The following is a 26,224-nucleotide window of genomic DNA, read 5'->3' as shown; positions in this document are numbered from 1 at the left end:
TCTGTAATTGTTCTTGAATTTCCTCCTTATTTCCAGAAAATCAATCCTTACTCCCCCCTCCACCCCACAACTGCTCCCCCACCCCAACAAACCCAACAAGTCTCCCACCTAACAAACACCAACAAGTGCTCCATTAATTAATGAAGTATATGCCTGAAATTAGGCAAAGTTATGGCAGGTGTTTTATCGGATATTTTTGCTCTGAAATTCTCCCAAAGTACACCTGTTATTTGCCTCTCATTATTATACACCCTGATATGTATTGTATACATAAGAACATAAGAAATAGGAGCAGGAATAGGCCATTTAACCCCTCGAGCTTGCTCCGCCATTTAATAAGATCACAGCTGATCATGGACTCAGCTCCACTTCCCTGCCTGCTCCCCATAACTCCCCTATCAGTCAAAAATCTGCCTATCTCCACCTTAAAAATATTCAATGACCCAACCTCCACAGCTCTCTGGGGCAGAGAATTCCACAGATTTACAATCCTCTGAGAGAAGAAATTCCTCCTCATCTCAATTTTAAATGAGTGGCCCCTTATTCTGAGACTATGCCCCCTAGTTTTAGTTTATCCTCTCTGCATCCACCTTGTCGAGCCCCCTCATTATCTTATATGTTTCGATAAGATCACCTCTCATTCTTCTGAACTCCAATGAGTATAGGCCCAACCTACTCAACCTATTTTCAGAAGTCAACCCCCTCATCTCCGGAATCAACCTAGTGAACCTTCTCTGACCAGCCTCCAATGCAAGTATATCCTTCCTTAATTACGGAGAACAAAACTGTATGCAGTACTCAAGGTGTGGCCTCACCAATAACCTATACAGTTGGAGCAGGACTTCTCTGCTTTCATACTCTATTGCCCTTGCAATAAAGGCCAACATTTCATTTGCCTTTCCTGATTACTTGCTGTACCTACATACTAACTTTTTTGTGTTTCATGCACAAGGACCCTCAGGTCCCTCGGTACTGCAGTCCTTTGCAATTTTTCTCCATTTAAATTATAATTTGCTTTTCTATTTTTCTGACCAAAGTGGATCATATTTTCCCACATTATACTCAATTTGCCAAATTTTTGCCCACTCACTTAGCCTGTCTATATTCCATTGCAGATTTTTTGTGTCTTCCTTACAATTTGCATTCCCACCCATCTTTGTATCATCAGCAAACTTGGCTACATTACACTTGGTCCCTTCATCCAAGTCATTAATATAGATTATAAATAGTTGAGGCACCAGCACTGATCCCTGCGGCACACCACTAGTTACTGTTTGCAAACCGGAAAATGGCCCGTTTATCCTGACTTTCTGTTTTCTGTTAGTTAGTCAATCCTCTGTCCATGCTAATATATTACCCTTAATGCCGTGAATTTTTATCTTGTGCAGTAACCTTTTATGCGGCACTTTATCGAATTCCTTCTGGAAATCCAAATACACCACATCCACTGGTTCCCCCTTATCCACCCTCCTCGTTACATCCTCCAGCAAATTTGTCAAATATGATTTCCCTTTCATAAAACCATGCTGACTCTGCTTGATTGAATTATGCTTTTCCAAATGTCCTGCTACTGCTTCCTTAATAATGGACTACAGCATTTTCCCAACGACAGATGTTAAGCTAACTGGTCTATAGTTTCCTACTTTCTGTTTGCCTCCTTTTTAAATAGGGGCGTTACATTTGCAGTTTTCCAATCCGGTGAGACAACCCCAGAATCTAGGGAATTTTGGTAGATTACAACCAATGCATCCACTATCTCTGCAGCCACCTCTTTTAGGACCCGAGGATGCAAGCCATCAGGTCCAGGGGACATGTCCGCCTTGAGTCCCATTATTTTACCGAGTACTACTTCTTTAGTGATAGTGATTGTATTTAGTTCCTCCCTCCTTATAGCCCCTTGATTATCTACTATTGGGATGTTTTTAGTGTCTTCTACCGCCAAGACCAATACAAAATATTTGTTCAAAGTCTCTGCCATTTCCCTGTTCTCCATTATTAATTCCCCAGTCTCATCCTCTAGGGGAGCAACATTTACTTTAGCCACTCTTTTCCTTTTTATGTACCTGTAGAAACTCTTACTATCAGTTGGTATATTTCATGCTAGTTTACTTTCATAATCTATCTTCCCTCTCTATAATTATTTTAGTCGTTCTTTGCTGGCTTTTTTAAAGTTTCCCAATCCTCTATCCTTCCACTAATCTTGGCCACATTGTAAGCCCTTGTTTTCAATTTGATACCATCCCTTATTTCCTTAGTTAGCCACGGATGGTTATCCCTTCTCTTACGGTCTTTCCTTCTCATTGGGATATATTTTTGTTGAGAGTTATGAAATATCTCCTTAAATGTCTGCCACTGCTCATCAACTGTCCCATGCTTTAATCTGTTTTCCCAGTCCACTTTAGCCAACTCTGCCTTCATACCTTTGTGGGTTCCTTTATTTAAGCTTAGGACACTGGTTTGAGATCCAACTTTCTCATCCTCCAACTGAATTTGAAATTCAACCATGTTATGGTCACTCACTCCTAGAGAATCCTATATTAAGAGATCATTTATTAATCATGTCTCATCACACAGTACCAGATTTAAGATCTGCTCCCTGGTTGGTTCCACAATGTACTGTTCAAGGAAATTATCCCGGATACACTCTATGAACTCTTCCTCAAGATACCCTGGACAATTTGCTTTGTCCAATCAATATGAAGGTTAAAATCACCCATGATTATCACCGTTCCTTTGTTACAAGCTTCCATTATTTCTTGATTTATTCTCCGTCCAACAGTGTCGCTACTGTTAGGGGGCCTATAGGCTATGTCCACCAGCAACTTTTCCCCCTTATTATTCCTTATCTCCACCCAAACTGATTCAAAATCTTGATCTTCTGAGTCAATATCGTTTCTCACGAAGGCAGAAATCTCATCCTTTATTAACAGTGCTATCCCACCTCCTTTTCCTTTCTGTCTGTTCTTCCGAATTGTCACTTACCCCAGAATATTTAGTTCCCAGCCTTGGTCACTTCCGGTGGAAACTAATGGAAATGTCCTTTGGGGCCGGGAAACAACAGTATAGCTACAATCTGGTCTACATCACAGAAAAAAAACATTTTGCCCTACTGCTCTTTGCTGTTTTTTTTATACTTCACATTAGCTCCTCTGACTCTAATGACCTCTTTCCACCCTGCCCCCATATACCCTCTATTTGCTTCTCCTTCATATAATCAGCAAGCCTCCCTTTAAATGTGCGAATGCTAAATGCTTCAACCACTCCATGTGACAATGCATTCCACATTCTCACCACTTTCTGTGTGAAGAAATTCCTCCTAAATTATTTATTTGATTCGTGGCTATCTGATATTCCCCCTTATTCTGGACTCACCTACAAGGGGAAACATTTTCTCCACATCTGCCCTGGCATGCAGGTTGGGGGAATGGAATTAAAATTTTAAATGTCCCAAAGGGAAATTAATCAATTACAGGCTGATCGTTTCAATTCTGAAACCCACAAAATTTAATGCGTTGAAAAATGACTCATCATTTTGCCCGTTAAACAGCAGTAAGTGTAATGGGAAACCTGCCAGCAAGTTCAGTCATTCTCTCTCTCTCTCAGTAAGCTCCCAGAAGCAAGTGGGAATGTCGCCAGGAACCTGCTAGGGGCTCAGACATAAAGAATGCAGAAGACCCAACTCACTGAAGTTACACTGCTGTTCCACATGGAAAATCTGCTTCTGTATCTCTAACTTTACATACAGAGTAAAATACACTCCATGGGGATAAAATTTGAGAAAAATGTTCCACCACATCAAATTCTAAGTAACTCTTTATATGTGACATAAGGCCCACCAGTTTGGCTGCTATTGGGATGGCTTGTACTTGTCCGGATTAGAAGGTGAAGTGGCAACATAAATCAAGCAGCAACCACTCACCTCAACGAATAGCGTGGGAATGATGAAATTCTCAGTGTATGAAGTTCAGTCGGGTCACAACACAAACCAATTGACTGGAGTACAGTATTTATGTAATGAAAGTCCTTATATTTGGCACTTCCACTAATATGCTTTTTAATGTTAAATCTTGGTATTTGCACTTACTTCCTTGTAGCTGTGGTACCATATAGTAGCCAACGTACGGTTCATATGCCATTCCAGTGTTCCAGGAGTTGTTGTATAATACTGTTGCACAGCACTTTCCTTGGATAATTGTTTCTATTTAATTAGCAATGTTGATGCTATGTCCAATTTTCTATACTTTTGATGTTCAACCACTGTGGAATTTTATGAATATGTGCAAGGTGTAAAAATGCTAACTGTCGCTACATCAAAAAAATTAAAAACAATAAACTGATGAATCTTATCAGAAGGGTAATATTTGTTTTGAGAATAGTTATTTGAAAGTGATTATAACTTAAATCAATCCAAATTAATGTGACATACTGGGTCCCATTGTGCTTGCTGACCTACCTTGTAAAGTATGTGCACCCAGGCAAGCAGCATCTGACAAAGAGCAAAGCAGGCGTCCATGAAATATGTCCCTTTTAATTTGAAGGTACAACAAATACCTGTAAAAGAACAAAATTAAATGAACAACTGTTTTACAAAATACTCATTTTAAGAAGTTGGCAAAACAGGCCTGATTTTAACCTCCACCTGCCTTCCCCGGCGTAGACGCTGAACACCGATACAATGAGGGCCACACTCAAACCAGAGCTGTCAGTAAGCAACCCATAGACATCCTGAAGAAAAGGTTCTAATGCTTGGACCAATCCAGTGGGGTCCTGCAGTATAGCCCCGGGCAAATCTCCAGATTTGTAGTGGTCTGCTGCATGATGCACAATTATGTCATTCGGAAAGACCAAGCATTTCAGCCACCACAGGAAGAAGTGCAGGAACAAGATGAAGCAGGGGTTGAGGAAGAAAAGGATAATAAGGAAGACCAAGGTCAAGAGTGTTGCCAGCTATCAGTGCTGTATGGCAACAAATTATTGAGGTGAGATTCTCCTAACTAAACCCTCCCCCTACCCCCTTCTGCCGCCCCCGCCATGCACCAACAGTCCCAACATTTGACCCACTCCTTCCACCTACCTTCTGAATGCTCGCCCACATTACTATCTCCTGGATCTTCCTCTTACATAACTAACAATATGAAGACCAACATCAATGCAAACAAAACCCTCTTTACTTAACATCAAGCACATTGTGGATTTAACAGGCCTTTCCTTAATACTGAAAATGCATTCTGCTAGTGTAATCCCTTAGTGCCTGGCTTCTGTGTTTGTTTTCTTATTCTAGTGTTCCTATGAGGTGGCTCTTGTAAGAATAAAAGTGTTTATTAATGATTAAAATTGATTCTGCATACGTATAAAAGTGTAGGTTATACGGAAAGGCCTGTTTGTGTTGAAACAAAATGAAAGCCTACAGCGTTGACGGATGGGTTTTGTGTTTTGGAAAGCCATTAAACCAATCAATGGCTGAGCCAGGCCAGACAACCACATGTGTGAGGAGAGCCAATAAGTAGCTGCCCTGGAACCAAGGTCCAATCCGGAGGCGTTTTGAGGGACAATGGCTTTGAGAAGTATAACGATCTCAGGCAAAGACCTTTTCTTCCTCTTCTCTCTGCTGGACACATGGCAAAGGCCTCCTGCTGAAGACCAGCCAAAACAGCAAGCCATGTGTTCAAACCAGCCAGCCAAAGGGAAGTAACGTATATCGCTTGTTATTATAACCTCATTGTATCTCAGTTGTAGCTAAGGTAGACCCGTGGGATAATCGACGATTGCTGATGTGCATGTGTGTGGTTTTTTTTATAAACTGTTCCAATTGTTTTTAAAAGAATTGTCTCGCTGTCAAATTTAATGCCAGAGATTTAGAAATCTTACACACCCCTGTGTAAGAGCCTGGAAGGGGGAAGGCTGTTAATCATCCACTGAGAGCTCTTGAGATGGCCGTAGTGGGCAGTTCTGGCCCTTGAGGTCCCATCTGCAGTCGGATCTATCTGGTTTTTCTGGAATCAACAAAGGCACTGGGTCAGAGGTTGGAAGGGGAGCAGGCAATTTGTTGTCATGAGAGAGGATAGCATAAGCCAACAAGGGGCCAGACCATATTAGATTTAGTAACGAGCCAGATTTAGTTAACAGCCTAACAGTGCATGAACATTTATCTAATAGTGATCATAACATGATCGAGTTCAATATATTGTTTGAAAGGGAGAAACGGGAAACAGCTACTAAGATTCTGGATTTATGTAAGACTGACTTCAACGGGATGAGACAGAGACAGTCCATAAGTAAATTGAGCAAATTTGTTGATGAGTAAAATGGCAGAAGATCAATGGAAGGTGTTCAAAAAAAAATGAATGTGATTCATTTGAATTGCCCCTTAGGGGCAAGCACTCTACTTGCCAAAAAAAACAGCCACGAACGACTAAAAAGGTAAGAGACAGCATAAAACTAAAAGAAAAAGCATTAAAAAATGCAAAAAATATGCTCAGATCCTGGTGAATGGGAAAGATACAATGAACAAAACAGATAGTAATAGCTACAAAAAGGGGGTATGAAAAGAAACTGGCAAGGGATATCAAAATCAACACAAAGAATTTTTACAATTATATTAGGAAAAAGAGGATGGTCAGATGCAATGTTGGTCCCTTGGAAACTGATATCGGTGATATTGTCAATGATAATAAGGAAATGATGGACATGTTGAATAATTACTTTGCATCATGTAGAGGAAGAGGATAGCATGCCAGAAATCCCAAGGAAACTAATATTGAATCAGGGCCAAGGACTCAATAAAATTAATGAAAGCAAAATAGCAGTAATGAAGAAAATAGTGGCACTAAAGAGTGACAAATCCCCAGGACCAGATGGTTTCCATCCCAGGGATTTAAAGGAAGTAGGTGAGCACATTGCAGATGCCCTAACTATAATCTTCCAAAGTTCTCTCGATTCAGGAACCGTCCCGTTAGATTGGAAAATTGCGCGTCACTCCGCTATTTAAGAATGGTGAGTGAGGGAAACCATGGAATTATAGACCAGTTAGCCTAACATCTGTTGTCGGGAAATTACCAGAGTCTATAAATTAAGGATAGGGTGACTGAATACCACGAAAGTTTTCAGCTGCTCAGAGAGAGCCAGCATGGATTTGTGAAAGGTAGGTCATGCCTGACAAACCTGATTGAATTGTTTGAAGAGGTGACGAAAATAGTGGACAGGGGAATGTCGATGGATGTTATTCATATGGACTTCCAGAAGGCATTTGATAAAGTCCCACATAAGAGACTGTTAACTGTTGAAGCCCATGGAATTGAAGGCAAATTATTGGCCTGGTTAGGAAATTGGATGAGCGACAGGAGACAGGCAGAAGGGATAATGGAAACAACTACTCAAATTGGCAGGATGTGACGAGTGGTGTTCCGCAGCAATCTGTGATGGGGCCTCAAATATTCACAGTATTTATTAATGACTTAGATAATGGCATAGAAAGCCACATATCCAAATTTGCTGATGACACAAAGATAGGCAACATTGTAGGCAGTGTAGATGAAAGTATAAAATTACAAAGGGATATCGACAGATTACGTGAATGGGCAAAACTGTGGCAAATGGATTTCAATGTTGGCAAATTGATTGCAATGTAGGAAAATGTGAGGGCTTTCACTTTGGACCGAACAAGGATAGTGCAAGATACCTTCCAAATGGTGAAAAGCTAAAAACAATGGATGCTCAAAGAGATTGGGGGTCCAGGTACATAGATCATTAAAATGCCATGAAGAGGTACAGAAAATAATCAAAAAGGCTAATGGTTGCTAGCCTTTATATGTAGAGGACTAGAATACAAGAAGGTAAAAGTTATGCTGCAGCTATACAAAGCCTTGGTTAGGCCACACCTGGAGTACTGTGAGCAGTTCTGTGCACCACACCTTAGGAAGGATATATTGGCTTTGGATGGACTACAACGTAGGTTTACCAGAATGATACCCGGACTCCAAGGGTTAAGTTGCAAGGAGAGATCACACATATTAGGATTGTATTCCCTCGAACTTAAAGATTAAGGAGTGATATTAAAGGGAACAGATAAGGTAGATAGAGAGAAACTTTTTCCTCTGGTTGGGGAATCTAGGACTAGGGGCCATAGTTTAAAAATTTAGAACCAGGCCTTTCAGGAGTGAAATTACAACATCATCATCAGCATCATAGGCAGTCCCCCGAAATCGAGGAAGACTTGCTTCCACTCTAAAAGTGAGTTCTCAGGTGACTGTACAGTCCAATACGGGAATTACAGTCTCGGTCACAGGTGAGACAATCGTTGAAGGAAAGGGTGGGTGGGGAGTCTGGTTTGCCGCACGCTTCTTCCGTTGCCTGCACTTGTTTACTGCATGCTCTCGGCGACGAGACTTGAGGTGCTCAGTACCCTCCCGGATTCTCTCCCTCCACTTATGGCGGTCTTGGGCCAGGTGACGGTGGGGATGTTGCACTTTATCAAGGAGGCTTTGAGGGTGCCTTGAAACATTTCCTCTGCCTACCTGGGGCTCGCTTGACGTGTAGGAGTTCAGAATAGAGCACTTGCTTTGGGAGTCTCATGTTGGGCATGCGGATGATGTGGCCCGCCCAACGGAGCTGGTCGAGTGTGGTCAGTGCTTCGATGCTGGGGATGTTGGCCTGATCAAGAACACTGACACTGGTGCGTGTATCTTCCCAGTGGATTTGCAGGATCTTGCGGAGGCAGCGTCGGTGGTATTTCTCCAGCGTTTTGAGATGTCTACAGTATAAGGTCCACGTCTCTGAGCCATATAGGAGGGCGGGTATCAGTACAGCCCTGTAGACCATAAGCTTGGTGCCAGATTTGAAGTCCTAGTCTTTGAAAACTCTCTTCCTCAGAGGACCGAAGGCTGTGCTGGCGGTTGATGTCTGCCTTTGCTGATAGTATGGAAAGTAGAGATGAGGTCGTGCATCCTTGCCAATAGTGCTTCTCCATCATACTTCAGTGCCTCAGCGGGGATTCTATCTGCTCCTGATGCCTTGTTGTTCTTGAGCTGACGGATGGCTTTTCTACCTCGTGCAGGACTGGGGTTTTGCTGAGATGGTGGCGGGATGCTGCGGGATGGAGTTGAGGACACTTGTATCAAAGGTAGAGTCTCGATTAAGGAGATCTTCCAAATGCTCCTTCCAGCAGGTCCTGACTGCCTCGGTGTCCTTAATGAGTGTCTCCCTGTTCTTGGCCAGCAGTGAGGTGGTGCCTTGGGTGCTTGGGCCATAGGTGGACTTAACTGCGGCGAAGAATCCTCGCACATCATGGCTGTCGGCCAGCTGCTGACTCTCCTGTGCTTTCTCCACCCACCATCTATTCTTTATGTCGCGGGTTTTTTGTTGGACCTTGGCCTTCAGCCATCCGTAGAGCTGCTTTGCTGCTTCTGAATTGGGTTGCTGCTTTAAGTTCAGAAATGCCCTGCGCTTACGGTTTATTAGCTCCTGGATCTCCTGGTCATTCTCGTCAAACCAATCCTGGTGTTTCCTAGTTGATTGACCGGGCGTCTCTCCGCAGGCACTGATTATGGTGGCCTGGAGGGCAGACCAAACACTGTGGGCATTCTGCGTCTCGGGGGTCGTCAGGTTAGCAGTGAGGCTCTGGCTGTATAGGGCTCTCTTAACTGGGTCTTTGTGCCCCAGCATTGATTTTTCTGCAGCACTGCTTCTGTTGCTATCGCCGCTTTGGGGCTATATGAATGTTGATGATGGAACGGATTAGGTGGTGGTCCGTCCAGCAGTCATCGGCTCCTATCATGGCATGGGTGATGCGCACGTCCATCACCTACGATGACATAGTCGAGCAGGTGCCAATGCTTGGACCGGGGATGCCTTGTACTTGTCCCTCTGGCAGAACAAGGTGTTGGTGATGACAAGGTCGTGTTCTAGGCATTTTGTCAGGAGCAGGGTACCGCTGGAGTTGGTTTTCCCTATCCCCTCTCTGCCGATCATGCCTCCCCAGAGGTCTGTGTCCTTACCTACTCTGGCGTTGAAGACGCCGAGGAGGATCAGTTTGTCCTCCGTAGGGACTCGGGACAGGGACTCTTCGAGGCTGGAGTAGAATTCCTCTTTGGCCTCATCAGCGGCATTGAGTGTTGGGGCGTATGCACTGATAACTGTGGTGCGCTGGTTCCGGGATCGGGTGAACCGGAGACATTCGCTAATCCCGCAGGGGGAGTCTCCGAAGTGGCCGACCAACTTGGAGAAGGCGTTCTTCTTCTGGTTTACCTTTCCAAAAGGTGTAATCTCCACCTTGTTCCTTGAGCTGACCTTACCCTGCCCGCCAGGTCTTGCTTAGGGCGGCGATGTCGATATCAAAGCGTCTAAGTTCCCGGGCAATGATGGCGGTGCAGCGTTCCGGTCTGTCGCTGTTGGGGTTGTCCATGAGAGCCCTGACATTCTAGATCCCAAACTTCATTTTGAAGGGGTATAAGATGCCTGTGCGTGAGTTCTTTTAACGTGGAGTGGCCATTGCACACCGGCTACCACATGGGCTTAGCAGAGCAAGATCATGGTCCAGTGACAAGGAGGTCCAAGACGACTGGAGAGCAGGTAATACTGTATGAGCCTAGCTGAGTACGGCGGGATGCGAGCCGTAAGCTCAGCGCTGAGCAACACCCTTCGGTGAGGTGATGAGAAATCCGAGGTGTGGAAAGTGGGGGTGAGAGATTTGAGGAAATGCTTCCCTCTCATAGGTATCAGCTTCTGACTGAGGGCAAGCATTGGGATGGCCAGAGGTCCACTTCGTGGGAGGAGGAGTGGTCAGAGAGGTCAGAGTGGCCACAGCCATTGAGCACACCACTTGCTCGAGTTGAGTGGGACCAGCGGCTGGGGGAAGGCCAGAATGTCACTGGAGGGAGGAAGAAAGGCCAAGACTTCGCCCATGGAGTGGAGGCCCGAACGTCGCCGGAGGAGTGGAGTCCCGAACGTCGCCGGAGGAGTGGAGTCCCGAACGTCGCCGGAGGGAGGAAGGCCCGTGTGTGAGGGTGAAGAGTGAAGGTAGGGCCCAAACCAGTGGTCGGAGCTGGTCGGAGGCTCATCGCCATCGAATGGAGCAGCTGAGTCGGCCACGTCCAGTGCGGAGCGAATAGCGAAGGTCCAGTTAGAAGGTCTTGGCAGCAGGGAGGTCGATCGAGAAGGCAAGTCTTGATTGGGGAATGGGCAGTGGGCCCAGGTAGCTGCCCTTGCCGCACGGGTTTAAGGGGTAAAGGATATACTTTAGGGGTGGGAAATAAACAACTTGTATTTATATAGCGCGTTTAACGTAGTGAAACGTCCAAAGGCGCTTCACAGGAGTATTACGAGATAAAAATTTGACACTGAGCTACATAAGTAGAAATTAGCACAGGTGACCAAAAGCTTGATCAAAGAGGTAGGTTTTAAGGAGCGTCTTGAAGAAGTAAAGAGAGGTAGAGAGGCGGAGAGGTTTAGGCAGAGAGTTCCAGAGTTTGGGGCCTAGGCAACAGAAGGTACGGCCGCCAATGGTTGAGCAATTATAATCAGGGATGCTCAAGAGGGCAGAATTAGAGGAGCGCAGACATCTCGGGGCGTTGTGGGGCTGGAGGAGATTACAGAGATAGGGATGGGCAAGGCCATGGAGGGATTTGAAAATAAGGATCACAATTTTGAAGTTGATGCGTTGCCTAACCGGGAGCCAATGTAGGTCAGCGAGCACAAAAGTGATAGGTGAGTGAGACTTAGTGTGAGTTCGGACACGGGCAGCCGAGTTTTGGATCACCTCTAGTTTATGTAGGGTAGAATGTGGGAGGCCAGCCAGGAGTGCGCTGGAATAGTCAAGTCTAGAGGTAACAAAGTCATGGATAAGGGATTCAGCAGCAGATGAGCTGAGGCAAGGGTGGAGACGGGCGATGTTTGGTAGGAATAGGGTCAAGGGAGCAGGAAGTGGGTCTCATGGACAGGATGAGCTTGGAAAGGTCATGAGGAGAGATTGGAGAGAAACTGGAGAAAAATGTGAGGTCACGGCGAGAGCAGGGGGCTTCCGAAGAGGAAGTTTGGCCCGGTGGGCTAGGGGAAAGAAGGGAAGAGGCAGAGACGGCCGAACGGATGGTCTCAATCTTAGAGACAAAGAAGTCCATGAGCTCCTCACACTTATTGTCAGAGGTGAGGATGGAGACTGGGGAGAGGGGTTTAAAAAGATGGATAGCAGTGGTAAATAGAAGCCGGGGTTTATCTTTACATTCCATAATGATTCTGGAATAGAGCGATTTTGGCAGACGAGAGCAGGACCCGATAGTGTTTTTTGTGGTCCAGCCAGATCTGGCGGTGAATGGCTAAACCAGTTGTCCGCCATATCCATTCAAGTCTACGTCCCTTGGACTTAAGGGAACGAAGATCAGGACTGTACCAGGGAGAATGGCCAGGGTGAGAGAGAGTAATTGTTTTAACTGGGACTAGGGCATCAAAGGTGGTGGTGGTGAGAGTGTGATTGAGCAGAGATGTCATTGAGAATGGAAGGCCAAAGGCTGGACAGTTGGAAGTTGATAAATGCAGTTCTAAGAGAGTCGGGAGAGTTTTTTTCAGGGGCGGACACAGAAGGAGATAGGGTTGGGGGTGTGTGGAAGCGGGATGTGGGTGGAGAGTGATGCAAATAAGTCGTCTGAGATAGCTTTATCTGCGATTGACACGATGGGTGTAGCGAGGCCACGAGAGATGGCAAGGTCGAGGGCCTGGCCGTGAATATGGGTTGGGGAGTTTACATGGAGGGAGAGATTAAGGGAGGACAGGAGGCTTGTGAACTCAATAGTAAGAAATGATATTTGGCTCAAATGATAAGGGTGTTGAAACAGTTTGGGTGGAGATAAAGAACAATAAGGGGAAAAAGTCACTGGTGGGCGTAGTCTATAGGTCCCCAAACAGTAGCAACACTGTTGGTCGGTGCATAAACCAGGAAATAGTGGGGGCTTGTAATAAGTGAACAGCAATAATCATGGGTGATTTTAACCTCCATATTGATTGGACAAATCAAATTGGTCAGGGTAGCCTTGAGGAGGAGTTCATAGAGTGCATAAGGGATGGGTTCCTTGAGCAGTATGTAACAGAACCAACCAGGGGGCAGGCTATCATAGATCTGGTCCTGTGTAATGAGACAGGATTAATAAACAATCTCCTAGTAAAGGATCCCCGTGGAATGAGTGATCATAGCATGATTGAATTTCAAATTCAGATGGAGGGTGAGAAAGTTGGATCTCTAACCAGCTTAAATAAAGGAGACTATGAAGATATGAGGGCAGAGTTGGGTAAAGTGGACTGCGAAAATAGATTAAAGTGTAGGACGGTTGATGAACAGTGGTGTACATTTAAGGAGATATTTCACAACTCTCAAGAAAAATACATTCCAGTGAGGAGGAAAGGGTGTAAGAGAAAAGATAGCCATCCGTGGCTAACTAAAGAAATAAAGGACAGTATCCAATTAAAAACAAGGGCATACAAAGTGGCCAAAACTAGTGGGAGGACAGAAGACTGGGAAGCTTTTAAAATCAAGCAAAGAACAACTACAAAAATGATTAAGAAAGTGAAGATAGACTATGAAAGTAAACTAGGGCAAAATATAGATATATAGAGCCCAAGTTTCCACATGATTTGCGCCTGATTTTTAGGAGCAACTGGTGGAGAACGGACTATCTTAGAAATCGCAATTCTCCACATTTTTTTTTCTGCAGTTTTAGTCAGGTAGAACAGTTCCACTTTGGAACAGAATTTTTTCTTCAAAAGGGGGCGTGTCCAGCCACTGACGCCTGATTTCAAAGTTTCCACAGTGAAAACATACTCCAAACTAACTTAGAATGGAGCAAGTGAAGATTTTTGTAGAACTGAAAAAACCTGTTCTACACATTAAAAAATCAGGCGCAGGTTACAAATTAGGCGTCCAGAACGAGGTGGGGGGGGAGGGGGGGGGAAGGGAAGTCATTAAATTCTATAATAAATCCTTATTTATACTTATACAAATATTATACAAATAAATCCAACCTGAATAAACATTTATAAGCAAAGAAAAGATTAAATAAACCATCTTCCTACCTGTATGAAAGTGCTTCAGGCAGGCCTTTCGGGACCGAAGGCTGAACGGGCCGGCCCGAGACTTCGGGCCGGGCCCGTCCCCAGCACCAGATTTACAGGAAGGTGGCGTTGGGTTGGGTCGGGGAGGTTCGGTTCGGTTCGGTTCGGGGGGAGGGAGGGAGAGAGAGGGGTGGAGGGGGGGGAGAGAGAGGGGGGGAGGGGGGGAGAGAGAGGGGGGTAGGGGGGGAGAGAGAGGGAGAGGGAAGTCAGGTCAGGGAGGGGGAGGTCGGGGGGGGGAGCGGGAGCAGGAGCGCGGGTCGGGTCGGGTCGGGTCCAGTCGGGGGGGGGGGGGGAGCGGAGTGGGAGCGGGAGTCGGGTCGGGTCCAGTCGGGTCGGGGGGCGGGAACGCGGGTCGGGTCGGGTCGGGTCCAGTCGGGGGGTGGGTGGGGAGCGGGGGCAGGAGCGCGGGTCGGGTCCAGTCGGGGGGGGGGGGGGGCAGAGCTGGAGCGGGAGTCGGGTCGGGTCCAGTGGGCTGGGGGAGTTTGGGTTGGGGGGCGGGAGCGCGGGTCGGGTCGGGTCCAGTCGGGGGGGGGGGGGGGGGAAGCGGGAGCAGGAGCACGGGTCGGGTCGGGTCCAGTGGGGTGGGGGGGGGGGGGTTCGGGTCTGGGGGCGGGAGCGCGAGTCGGGTTGGGTCCAGTCGGGGGGGGGGGGGGGGGAGTGGGAGCAGGAGCGCGGGTCGGGTCGGGTCCAGTCGGGGGGGGGGGGGGTCGGGGTCGGGTCCAGTCGGAGAGGTGGGGGGGAGCGGGTGTCGGGTCCGGTCCGAAGGGGGGGGGAGGGGGGGAGCGGGTGTCGGGTCTGGTCAGGGGGGGGGAGGGAAGCAGGAGCTGGCCGTGGGAGGAGCCATATTCACGCAGCCGCAGTGAGGCCATTGGGCCAGGGCTAGGGGCTGCGTGCCTTCGGGCGCCTGGAGCTACTGCACTTGCGTGCCCACTGTAGCGCGCATGTGCAGAGGTCCCGGCATTGTTTTCAGCGCAGGGACCTGGCTCCGCCCCCCCACAGCTCGTGCTGCGCTGCGCCGAGGGCCAGAGGACCTGCAGGGAGGTGGAGAATACGGAGGATTTTTTTAGGCGCACTGTGTGGCGCGAAAAACGGGCGTCCAGGTCGGGACTGCGCCGTTCTAGACGCGTGTGGAAACTTGGGCCCATAAAAAGGAAAAGGGTGGCTAAAGTAAACGTTGGTCCCTTAGAGGACGAGACCGGGTAATTAGTAATGGAGACCATGGAGATGGCAGAAACTCTGAACAAATATTTTGCATCAGTCTTTACGGTAGAGGACACTAACAATATCCCAACAGTGGATAGTCCAGGGGCTGTAGCGGGGGGAGGAACTTAACACAATCACAATCACTAAGGAGGCGGTACTCAGTAAGATAATGGGACTAAAGGCAGATAAATCCCCTTGGTTGGTGGCTTGCATCCTCGGCTCTTAAGAGAAGTAGCGGCAGAGATTGTGGATGCATTGGTTGTAATTTACCAAAATTCCCTTGATTCTGGGGAGGTCCCAGCAGATTGGAAAACTGCAAATGTAACGCCCCTATTTAAAAAAGGAGGCAGACAAAAAGCAGGAAACTATAGACCAGTTAGCCTAACATCTGCGGTTGGGAAAATGTTGGACTCCATTAGTAAAGAAGCAGGAACAGGACATTTGGAAAAGCAAAATTTGGTCAGGCAGAGTCACCATGGATTTATGAAGGGAAAGTCATGTTTGACAAATTTGCTGGATGAGGATGTAACGAACAGGGTGGATAAAGGGGAACGAGTGAATGTGGTGTAATTGGACTTCCAGAAGGCATTTGGCAAGGTGCCACATAAAAGGTTACTGCACAAGATAAAAGTTCACGGCGTTGGGGTAATATATTAGCATGGATAGAGGATTGGCTAACTAACAGAACAGAGAGTCGGGATAAATGGTTCATTCTCTGGTTAGCAACCAGTAACTAGTGGGGTGCCGCAGGGATCAGTGCTGGGACCCAAATTATTTACAATTTATATTAACAACTTGGAAGAAGGGACTGAGTGTAACATAGCCAAGTTTGATAATGATACAAAGATGGGAGGAAAAGCAATGTGTGCGGACACAAAAAATCTGCAAAAGGGCATAGACAGGCTAAGTGAGTGGGCAAAAATTTGGCAGATGGAGTATAATGTTGGAAAGTGTGAGGTCATGCACTTTGGCAGAAAAAAATCAAAGAGCAAGTTATTATTTAAATGGAGAAAGATTGCAAAGTGCTGCAGTACAGCGGGACCTGGGGGTACTTGTGCATGAAACACAAAAGTGTGGGACCATTTCCCGGGACAATCCAGAGTGGCAGCCAGTTCTAAGATCCATTATGTGTGACTACCAACATTGCACTGCCTAGCACTGGGATGATCTCTTTGGTGTACATCCGTAATTGCGTGTCAATGCGTTCTAGTTTAGGTCTGCTAGCTCTGAGTGGCCACAGTTTCTCGAATTGTTGGACACTCATAAGTGACTGGCTGGCTCCTATGTCCAGCTCCAGAGCTGTGCCGTATGTGATGCAGGAGAAAATTGAGAGCGAGTTGGACAGGTTGCTAAGAGATGACATAATTTCGCCCGTTGAATTCAGCGACTGGGCAAGCCCCATCATCCCTGTTCTAAAAACGGATGGCTCAGTCAGGATCTGTGGCAACTACAAGGACATCAACCGAGTGTCCCTTCAGGACCAATACCCGCTTCCGAGAGCAGAGGATCTTTTTGCCACGTTGGCAGGCGGCAAGCTGTTCACCAAGTTGGACCTCACTTCAGCCTACATGACCCAGGAACTGGCCGAAGAATCCAAGCTACTGACCACCATCACCACACACAAGGGGCTGTTTGTCTACAGCAGGTGTCCATTTGGCATTCGTTCAGCAGCTGCTATCTTTCAGAGGAACATGGAAAGCCTGCTCAAATCCATCCCCGGAACAATCGTATATCAGGACGACATCCTTATCACGGGTCGAGACACCGAGGAACAGCTCCACAACCTGGAGGAGGTGCTACGCCGACTGGACCGAGTAGGCCTGCGACTAAAGAAGTCCAAGTGTGTATTTTTGGCCCCAGAGGTTAGGTTTTTGGGCAGGAGGGTTGCCGCAGACGAGATCCGGCCTACCGAATCCAAAACGGAGGCGATCCGTCGTGCGCCCAGGCCCGGCAGAGTTGCGTTCATTTCTGGGACTATTGAATTATTTCGGGAACTTTCTACCGAACTTAAGTACATTGCTGGAGCTGCTAGACCTGTGCTCCTGCGTAAGGGTTGCGATTGGTTTTGGGGGGACTGTCAGGAGCGGGCTTTCAATCGGGCACGGAACCTGCTTTGTTATAATAAGTTATTGACCCTGTACGACCCCTGTAAGAAATTAGTCTTGACATGCGATGCATCATCCTATGGGGTTGGGTGCGTATTGCAGCAAAGTAATGATGAGGGCCAACTCCAATCTGTGGCTTATGCCTCCAGGTCGCTCTCCCAAGCAGAAAGGGGTTATGGGATGGTTAAAAAGGAATCTGTCTACGGGGTGAAAAAGATGCACCAGTACCTTTTTGGCAGAAGGTTCGAGTTAGAAACGGACCACAAGCCGTTAACATCTCTGTTGTCAGACAGCAAAGCTGTCAATGCCAATGCGTCAGCTCGCATACAGCGATGGGCTCTCACGCTGGCTGTGTATGACTACACCATACGGCACCGGCCAGGCACTGAAAATTGCGCTGACGCGCTCAGCAGGCTTCCACTGGCCACCACTGAGGGGGCAGCGGAGCAAAGCGCGGAGATGGTCATGGCTGTTAATGCCTTTGACAGCGCAGGCTCCCTCATCACAGCCCACCAGATCAAAACCTGGACAAACAGAGATCCCATCCTATCTCTGATTAAGAAATGTGTCCTGACTGGGGATTGGGCGCCCGCACACGGAGCATGCCCTGAAGAGGTCAGATCGTTTCACAGGCGGATGGATGAGTTCTCCATCCAAGCCGACTGCCTACTATGGGGCAGCCGGGTAGTCATGCCCCAGAGGGGTAGGGAAGCATTCATCAGGGAACTCCACAGCGAGTACCCAGGCATCGTGCTCATGAAGGTCATTGCCCGGTCACATGTATGGTGGCCGGGAATTGATGCAGACCTGGAACATTGTGTTCGCAGGTACACGACGTGTGCCCAGCTGGGAAATGCCCCCAGGGAGGCCCCACTCAGCCCGTGGCCCTGGCCCACCAAGCCATGGTCACGTATTCACGTGGACTACGCAGGCACGTTTATGGGAAAAATGTTCCTCATTGTTGTTGATGCGTACTCGAAATGGATCGAGTGCATCATATTGTATTCGTACACAACATCCACCACAGTGGAGAGTCTGCGTGCGGTCTTTGTGACCCATGGGTTGTCGGACATCCTAGTTCGCGACAACGGCCCATGTTTCACTAGTTATGAATTCCGGGAGATCATGTCGGGTAATGGCATCAAACATGTCAGGACAGTGCCGTTCTAGCTGGCTTCCAATGGCCAGGCGGAACGTGCGGTCCAAATCAAAAAGCAAGGCATGCTCCGGGTTCAAGGACCCCCCCTTCAATACCATCTATTGCGCCTCCTGCTGGCCTACAGGTCCCGACCTCACTCGCTCACGGGGGTCGCGCCAGCGGAACTACTCATGAAACGTACACTAAAAACTCGACTGTCCCTCATTCATCCAGTCTTGTCAGACATTGTTGAGGGCAAGCGCCAGTCCCAAAATGAGTGCCACGACCGTAACTCAAAGGGGAGATGGATAGAAATCGATGACCCTGTATTTGTTCTTAATCACGCTGTGGGGCCCAAGTGGCTTGAGGGTACTGTAATTGGTAAAGAGGGGAATAGAGTCATAGTGGTCAGACTCAACAATGGGCAGATATGCCGCAAGCATCTGGACCAAGTAAAAAAAAAAGTTCAGCATGGACACTGAGGAACCTGAGGAAAATCATGAGATGCTGCCCACACCACTGCCAGTGAACGAGCAACAAGAACCGTCAGCAGCATGCACAGTCCCTGCGGTCAGCCCGGATGAGTCGGAATCACCACAGGTGACAAAGGCGCATGCCAAGGCTCAAGAACCAGAGCCCCAACTGCGGCGCTCCACGAGAGAGTGTCGACCGCCTGAAAGACTCAATCTTTGACCCAAAGACGTTGGGGGGAGGTGATGTCATAATTGTAACCTTTATGTAACACTGTACACTGTATACACCTGAGAAATGCACACCTTGATCACAGGGGGTGAACTTGTGGGAGACACTCCTCACCTGGTCATCCAGGTATATAAAGGAAGGTCCCACGCAGGGTCATCAATTCTTGGTCCTGTGAATAAAGGTACAGGTCAGGGAGTGACCTTGTCTCCAGTATGTGCCTTGTGTTGATTTGCTGTAGTGTGTAAGGACGTAACAATTAGGAAACTAAAAAATTAGAAACACTTTTACACACAAAGTGTGGTAGAAATTTTGAACTCTCCTCCACAAACAGCAATTGATGCTCGATCAATTGTTTATTTTATATCTGTGATTGATAGGTTTTTGTTAACCAAAAGTATTAAAGGGGTTGTGTGTCAAAGGCTGGTATATGGAGTTAGGTTGCAGATTAGCCATGATTTCACTGAATGGCGGAACAGGCTCAAGGACTAAATGGCCTACTCCTGTTCCTGAGTCATGGAGCTAATGCCACTGTCAAGGGGCTGTAACTCTGCACTCCCTCTGCTCTGCATAGAACAGGGTGACGGAGTATTGTGATGCTCGGGAAGCCCATATCCATGCTCTTCTTCATGGATTGAAAAGCTGAGGAGGTGCTATACCCCAGCGTCACAATGGCAGAAGTCTGAGCTCTGAAGCTGTCAGAGCTGTCACCAGAGGCTCCATCATTGTGGACCCCACTGTTCATCGAACAGACGACTGACTCTGTGGTTGACTGCGTGGTCTCAATGACCGCACACAAGCTAGAGATGGACTCCTCCAGACTCTGTGCCAGTGTGTGTAAGCTCGCTGTCAGGCTGCCGGGTGCACTTATAAAGTCCTGGTGTATAGAAATCAGTCTTTTAATGTAAGTTGCACAGTTAAAATCTTAATCTGTGCTCTCTGCAGCAGGGCTAAGATGCAAGGTCTCCCTTTTTCTTGGGCCGTCATATCCCCCTACCCATGCTCCTGTGCATTAATGCTTGGTGAGTCTCCAAGTATAAAGTAAGGTTGAGTGACACTGTCTCATCTTGAGAGCTGCTTTCTTCCAGCTCTTCAGCTTCTGGTGGCTCTCCATTTTTTTTTACCTGCAAGGGAAAAGAGGGACAAGGATTAGCATTTAATGTGTAGGATAAGCAGAGACAGATAAGTGGCTGCACTTTCTCATGCATAGTGTGTGAGGATGAGATTTCAATGAGAAGGGACAAAATGTAAAATAGCTAAGAACCTTGCAGAACGTTCGCCCTGCGCCTGACATGACCTACCCCATCATCTGCATAAAATCCTCCTTGACTGGGGAGAGGACCTGAATAGGTGCTCTTCCTTCTCCTGCCCTTGTGTCCTCTCTTCACCTCTACTATAGTCCGCCAGAGTGCGCTGCAAGAAGGGAGAGCGTTACTGGTAGACGAATGAAATGCTTTGAGGATCTGCATGTCAAGTCAGAATAGTGGTGTTGATATGTGAAGGACGGCAGAGGTATGAGGAGGTGAAGACAGTAATAGGGTGGCATTAGGAGCAGAAGGAAGTGGAGTGAAGTATTTTGCATGGAGGAGAGTGCTGGTTATTGGGGGAGGGAAGGGTATAAGTGCTGGGATGTCAGGTAGTGCAAGATTATACAGAGTAATGAAAAATAGAAGATTTTAAGATGGCAGTCTTACCTTAGCAACTCTGGTCATGTCATTAAACTTATTCTTGTATTGCAGCAATGCCCTGGGCAGCGATGCTCCCAGTGCTGATCTGTCTGCCACCTGTTCCCACTGCTGCCAAGCAGGTTGACGGGATACATTCCTGTCATTTGGTGAAAAAGGACGTCTCTCCTCCTGCTGACCTGCTCCACCAGGACTTCCAGTGCTGCATCCAAGAGGTGTGAGGGCCTTGAAGCATCTCCTTGGCCTGTCATCTTTAGAATTATCTAGCAGTTGGCTGCAGCAAAAGTGCAACAGGCCCTTTAAGAGATGCATGCTGCCATTAACTAGCATCAGGTCATCCAATATTCACGCCACCGATTAAGCGAGCTGCCAATCAACAGCGTGATTAGTGCTGACAGTCTGCCTATTTCATGATAATGAGGGCCCCGGCCAATTTCACCTTTTCATTGCAGCTGACATAATTAGGTGCATGCAGTTGATGCCGCGCCAATTCTGCACTCGAAAACAGGGCCGGATGAATTTCTATCCCTTTGTCTTTCTGCAGTCTTTGACTGTCTTTCTCATAATTTGCAAAATCCCCCAGCTGTGTGTCATCAGCAAGATTTCAAAACTGTGTTTTGTATACCCAAGGCAAAATCATTTTTATATACCAGGAACAAAAGTGAACACGACACTGACCCCAGGGTACACCACTTTTCTAAAACTGCTCCAATCCAAGCAACACCCATTTAGGATCATTGGGGCTGAAATTGTCCCTTGACTAAAAAGTGGCATACCTACTGTTGTTTTTCCTTTCTTCGACTGATATTCAGGTGGTTTAACTTAACTGAGGGGCGGAAGTGCCCTTGGAGCGGAGCGGACACGGCTCAGCGTCATCAGTGGCGTGCTGATGACGTCAGCGCGACGCGGACGTGCCGCGCTGACGCGTCACAACGTCCCTCCCCTTCAGTTAAAGGGGAGAGCTGCTGCGCGCTTTGCACTGGTCCACCATGGAGGGTTTCGGCCGCGCTCGTGGTCTGGCATCCAACAAGGAGTTACAGGCTGCCTGTTGGCTGAACCCGTGGCCACCATTGTTGGGCCGACCTCAGAATCGGCCAAGAAATAAAATAAAATGTAGGCGCGCACAGCGCGCCCTCCCCTTTAAGAGTGGATGTGCCATCCAGATGCACTCAGCTTCCCGCAGTCAGTGGCACTGACCGGCGGTGACACCACTCCCGCGGGACAATTTCCCACGGGGCAATTTTCCGCAGGGGGCGGAAAGGGGGTTGCCACTGGTCGGTAGGGGGGTCAGCGTGTGCCCGACGGGGCAGGAACATGGGCAGTGCGGTGACTATCACGGCCGGGAAAATCAGGTAGGGCAATTTATTAAATGTTGCTGGACTCCACGCCAACTGGGTGGAGAGTCCTTACTGACCCGTAGCCACCTCTTTGAGGCAGTCACGGCTCTTAAAGAGGCAATATCGGCCCCATAGAATCATAGAATGGTTACAGCACGAAGGAAGGCCATTCGGCCCATCGAGCCCATGCCAGCCATTTACTCTAACTCCTTATTTTGTGTCCATCAAACAACTTTTTATTCATGCTGCTACATTTCTCCTTCTACTATGTATTATGTAAACAGAGTGTATTTCCCACACACAGAATATCCTAAGCTTCTGATAATATCTGGTAACTTTGGCTGAAAGGGGCATTTGTGGATTTGATGACCATAGGATCATGATCTACTGTGATGCCCACCCTGGTAATTAGCCTATTGACTCTCATATTTAGCTTCAGACATGAAAAGTGGTCACTTAGGCAAAGCAGTAAAACACAGAATACTGCTGACCAAAGCGAGCCTAACAGATTATTTCCTTTGAATCATTGTTTTGTTTTAAATCCTCCATTGCAAAGTGCATTGTCATTAACCCCGTGACTTGTATAAATTTATGTTTGTTTTAGATCCATAAAACATTACTACAGAAATTAAATAATTGCACAATTTTTCATCAGTTCTCTCTCTCACATTGCACATTTTAATTCAGGTCGGTGTGTTTATTATGACAATGAAAGTATCAAATATGCAGGAAATCTCCATAAAATAGGGTCAAGGCTTCTTTGTAAACAGGGACCTCTTCATACAGCATACTGATGACCAAGGGCAAACTACCCAATTTTGTTACCATTCATCCTGGATAACCCTTGCCACTGGACCAAGACCGAGCTCTGTCAGGCCCGTGTGGTGGCTGGTGTGCAACGGCCACCACACGTTAAAAAATCCATGCACGGGCATCTTCCACCCTTCAACATGTAGCTCAGGACCTGGAATATTAGGTCCTTCATTGAAACACCTGTGAACTTATCCTTTTTTGGCGTGGAAGCAAGTTATCCTCGTTTCGAGGGACCACCTATGATGATAATGATGATTATTCAAGGTCCACATTGCACTGCTACCTTCTCAGACTTCCGTAATCTCAATATACCTAGACTTTAATCTGTCCAAATGTTATGCATTATCACAGATACTTCTTCTGGAAAATTGCGTTTCTGTTTTATTTCAAGGAAATGGTGAAATCAACAGTACTGTAGTACCATAGTAGACAAACATCTAGCTCAAAGCTGAGAAATTGTAATGATATAAAAAGGTGTGTAAGTAGGGTATAGGTATACAGTTAAGTGAGCATATATACAATAAATGGATGGGGAATATTTCATTTATCTCAGCTTTATGTAAAAATTTGAACTTCGGTTGTACTGCTGCCAGTTCATATTGTGCACTCCATGTTAAATGGGCAGAAACATTTCTATACACTGTAGCCATAACATCATTGATATAAGGGGATAGATCCTGCTTTGGTTTAGATTCAATCTAATTATGTAATATTCTTTCAGCATTTCTGTATATGCAGAATGTAAGCTAAATGAATCCTGATTTTAATACTGCAGCATAAACCAACAAGGGAAAACCATTACAGAACAAATCAACACCAAAAAGACAAGAAAATAAAAGAGAGCCTCTATAACTTATATTCTTATTTTAATTTCCTTTATCTGCCTCCAATATCTGTTTCTCACTCTCTGGGGTCATTTGCATTCTCCTTCCCTTGTGTTATTTATTCTAGTTTCCCATTTCTTATTTACTCCACTCCTGTTTTACTGTTTACCTCAATAATATACTTACAAATGTAAATCAGAATAGCACTTCCTCCTTCAGGAGTACACAAAGTAATATCAATTTGCACCAAATTGTGGACAGTTTTGCAATATTGACCTATGCTCATTAGAGAAGACTTGAATCCCATCAGTCTGTATTTGTATTCAGGTCCCAATGATAAACATACTGTGCTGTACCTACTGCAGCACTCCTATCTAGCACTTTTAGTATTTCATAGAATCATAGAATTTGGCCCATCGTGCCGGTGTCGGCTCTTTGAAAGAGCTATCCAATTAGTCACACTACCCTGCTCTTTCCCCATAGCCCTGCAACATTTTTCATTTCAAGTTTTTAGCTAATTCCCTTTTAAAAGTTACTACTGAATCTGCTTCCAACACTTTTTCAGGCAATGCATTCCAGATCACAACAACATGCTGCGTAAAGAAAATTGTCCTCATGTTGTCTCTAGTTCTTTTGCCAATCATCTTAAATCTGTATCCTCTGGTTATCGTCCTTTCTGCCACTGAAAACAGATTCTCCTTATTTACTCTATCAAAACAGTTCATGATTTTGAACACCTCTATCAAATCTCCTCTTAACCTTCTCTGCTCTGAGGAGAACAATCCCAGCTTCTCCAGTCTCTCCACATAACTGAAGTCCCTCATCCCTGGTACTATTATAGTAAATCTCTCCTACACCCCCTCGAAGGCCTTGACACCCTACCTAAAGTTTGGTGCCCAGAATTGAACACAATACTTCAGCTGAGGCCAAAACAATGTTTTAAAGGTTTAGCATAACTTCCTTGCTTTTGTACTCGATGTCTCGATTAATAAAGTCAAGGATGCTGTATGTTTTTTAAAAAGCCTTCTCAACTTGTCCTGCCATCTTCAGAGATTTGTGTACATACACCCCCAGGTCTTTCTGTTCCTGCACCTCCTTTAAAATTGGATAATTTGGTTTATATTGCCTCATTCTTCCTATCAAGATATATCACTTCACAATTCAAGACAGAGATCGATAGATTTCTGAATATTAAGGGAATCAAGGGATAGTGGAGTTGAGGTAGAAGATCTGCCATGATCTTATTGAATGGTGGAGCAGGCTCAAGGGCTGAATGGCCCACTGCTGCTCCTAATTCTTATGTTCTTATGGTCTCTGCATTAAATTTCATCAGTCTGCCCGTTTGTCTGCCCATTTCACCAGTCTGTCAATGTCCTCCTGAAGTCTGTCACTATCTTCCTCACTGTTTGCTACATTTCTGAGTTTTGTTTCATCTGCAAACTTTGAAATCATGCCTTGTATATCTAATTCCAAGCCATTAATATATATCAAAAAGAGCAGTAGTCCCAATACCAAATCCTGGGGAACACCACTGTATATTTCCCTCCAGTGTAAAAAAAACAACTGTTCATCACTAATCTCTGCTTTCTGTCCCTTGGTTAATTTTGTATCCATGCTGCCACTGCCCCTTTAATCCCATGGGCTTTAATTTCACTAACAAGTCGATTATGTGATACTTTATCAAGGGCCTTTTGAAAATCTATATACACATCGGGGCCAAAATTGGCCACCGCCAGAAACGAGGTGCACCGACCGGTTTCGATATGTTCTGGCCGCCCCATGCACTGGGGTGGCCTAGCCATCGAAATTCAGCTCTTCGGGGATTTTTTTCGAGCGGGCCAGAAGTGGCCTTATCATGGGGCTGTGCAGAGTGGCTGTCAATAGCGGGGCGGAAGTGGGGGCAGGCAGAGTAGCCGAGGCTGTCAATCATCCGCAGTCGCTTCACAACCTCTCTCCCCTTCAGTTAAAGGGGAAAGCTGTTGCGAACTCTGCTGCCACTTTAGTGACAAACACTGGGCCACCAGGGAGGGTACCAATGTCAGGGGCACCGACCAGCGGTGGGGCCTTTCCCTTGGGGCAATTTTGAAAAGGGGCAATTTCGTGAGAGTCGGCAGCCATTCCGCGCCGCCCTGTGGCCGCCACTTTCTAGCCAGAGACCTTATCGGAAGGGACAATTTTAGTTCCATCAACCATGCTACCCTCATTAACCCTCTCCGTTACTTCACCACTAACATTTCTTCGAAGTTCTTGTGGTTAATTTTAAAATAAACACAATGGGCCCAAGTTTCCACATGATTTGCGCCTGATTTTTAGGAGCAACTGGTGGAGA

The 26,224-nt window shown here is 46.6% G+C and overlaps 1 protein-coding gene across 3 annotated transcripts in view; it reads right to left on the bottom strand.

Annotated features, from left to right (window-relative positions):
* frmd3 (FERM domain containing 3) overlaps window positions 1–26,224 on the bottom strand; it is a 444,455-nt gene that overhangs the window by 169,497 nt on the left and 248,734 nt on the right. For 2 of the 3 annotated variants that reach the window (XM_070861449.1, XM_070861518.1), the window contains one exon: window positions 4,454–4,551. In XM_070861449.1, the coding sequence (XP_070717550.1) occupies window positions 4,454–4,551 (98 nt within the window). Of the gene's footprint in view, window positions 1–4,453; window positions 4,552–19,353; window positions 19,380–26,224 lie in introns of those variants that run through there. The other variant, XM_070861582.1, reaches the window with a different exon arrangement.

The sequence above is a fragment of the Pristiophorus japonicus genome, chromosome 1, assembly GCF_044704955.1.
Source record: "Pristiophorus japonicus isolate sPriJap1 chromosome 1, sPriJap1.hap1, whole genome shotgun sequence".
Taxonomy (NCBI): domain Eukaryota; kingdom Metazoa; phylum Chordata; class Chondrichthyes; family Pristiophoridae; genus Pristiophorus; species Pristiophorus japonicus.
The sequence above is the reverse complement of the archived record's forward strand: the minus strand, read 5'-3'. Positions and strand labels throughout refer to the sequence as shown.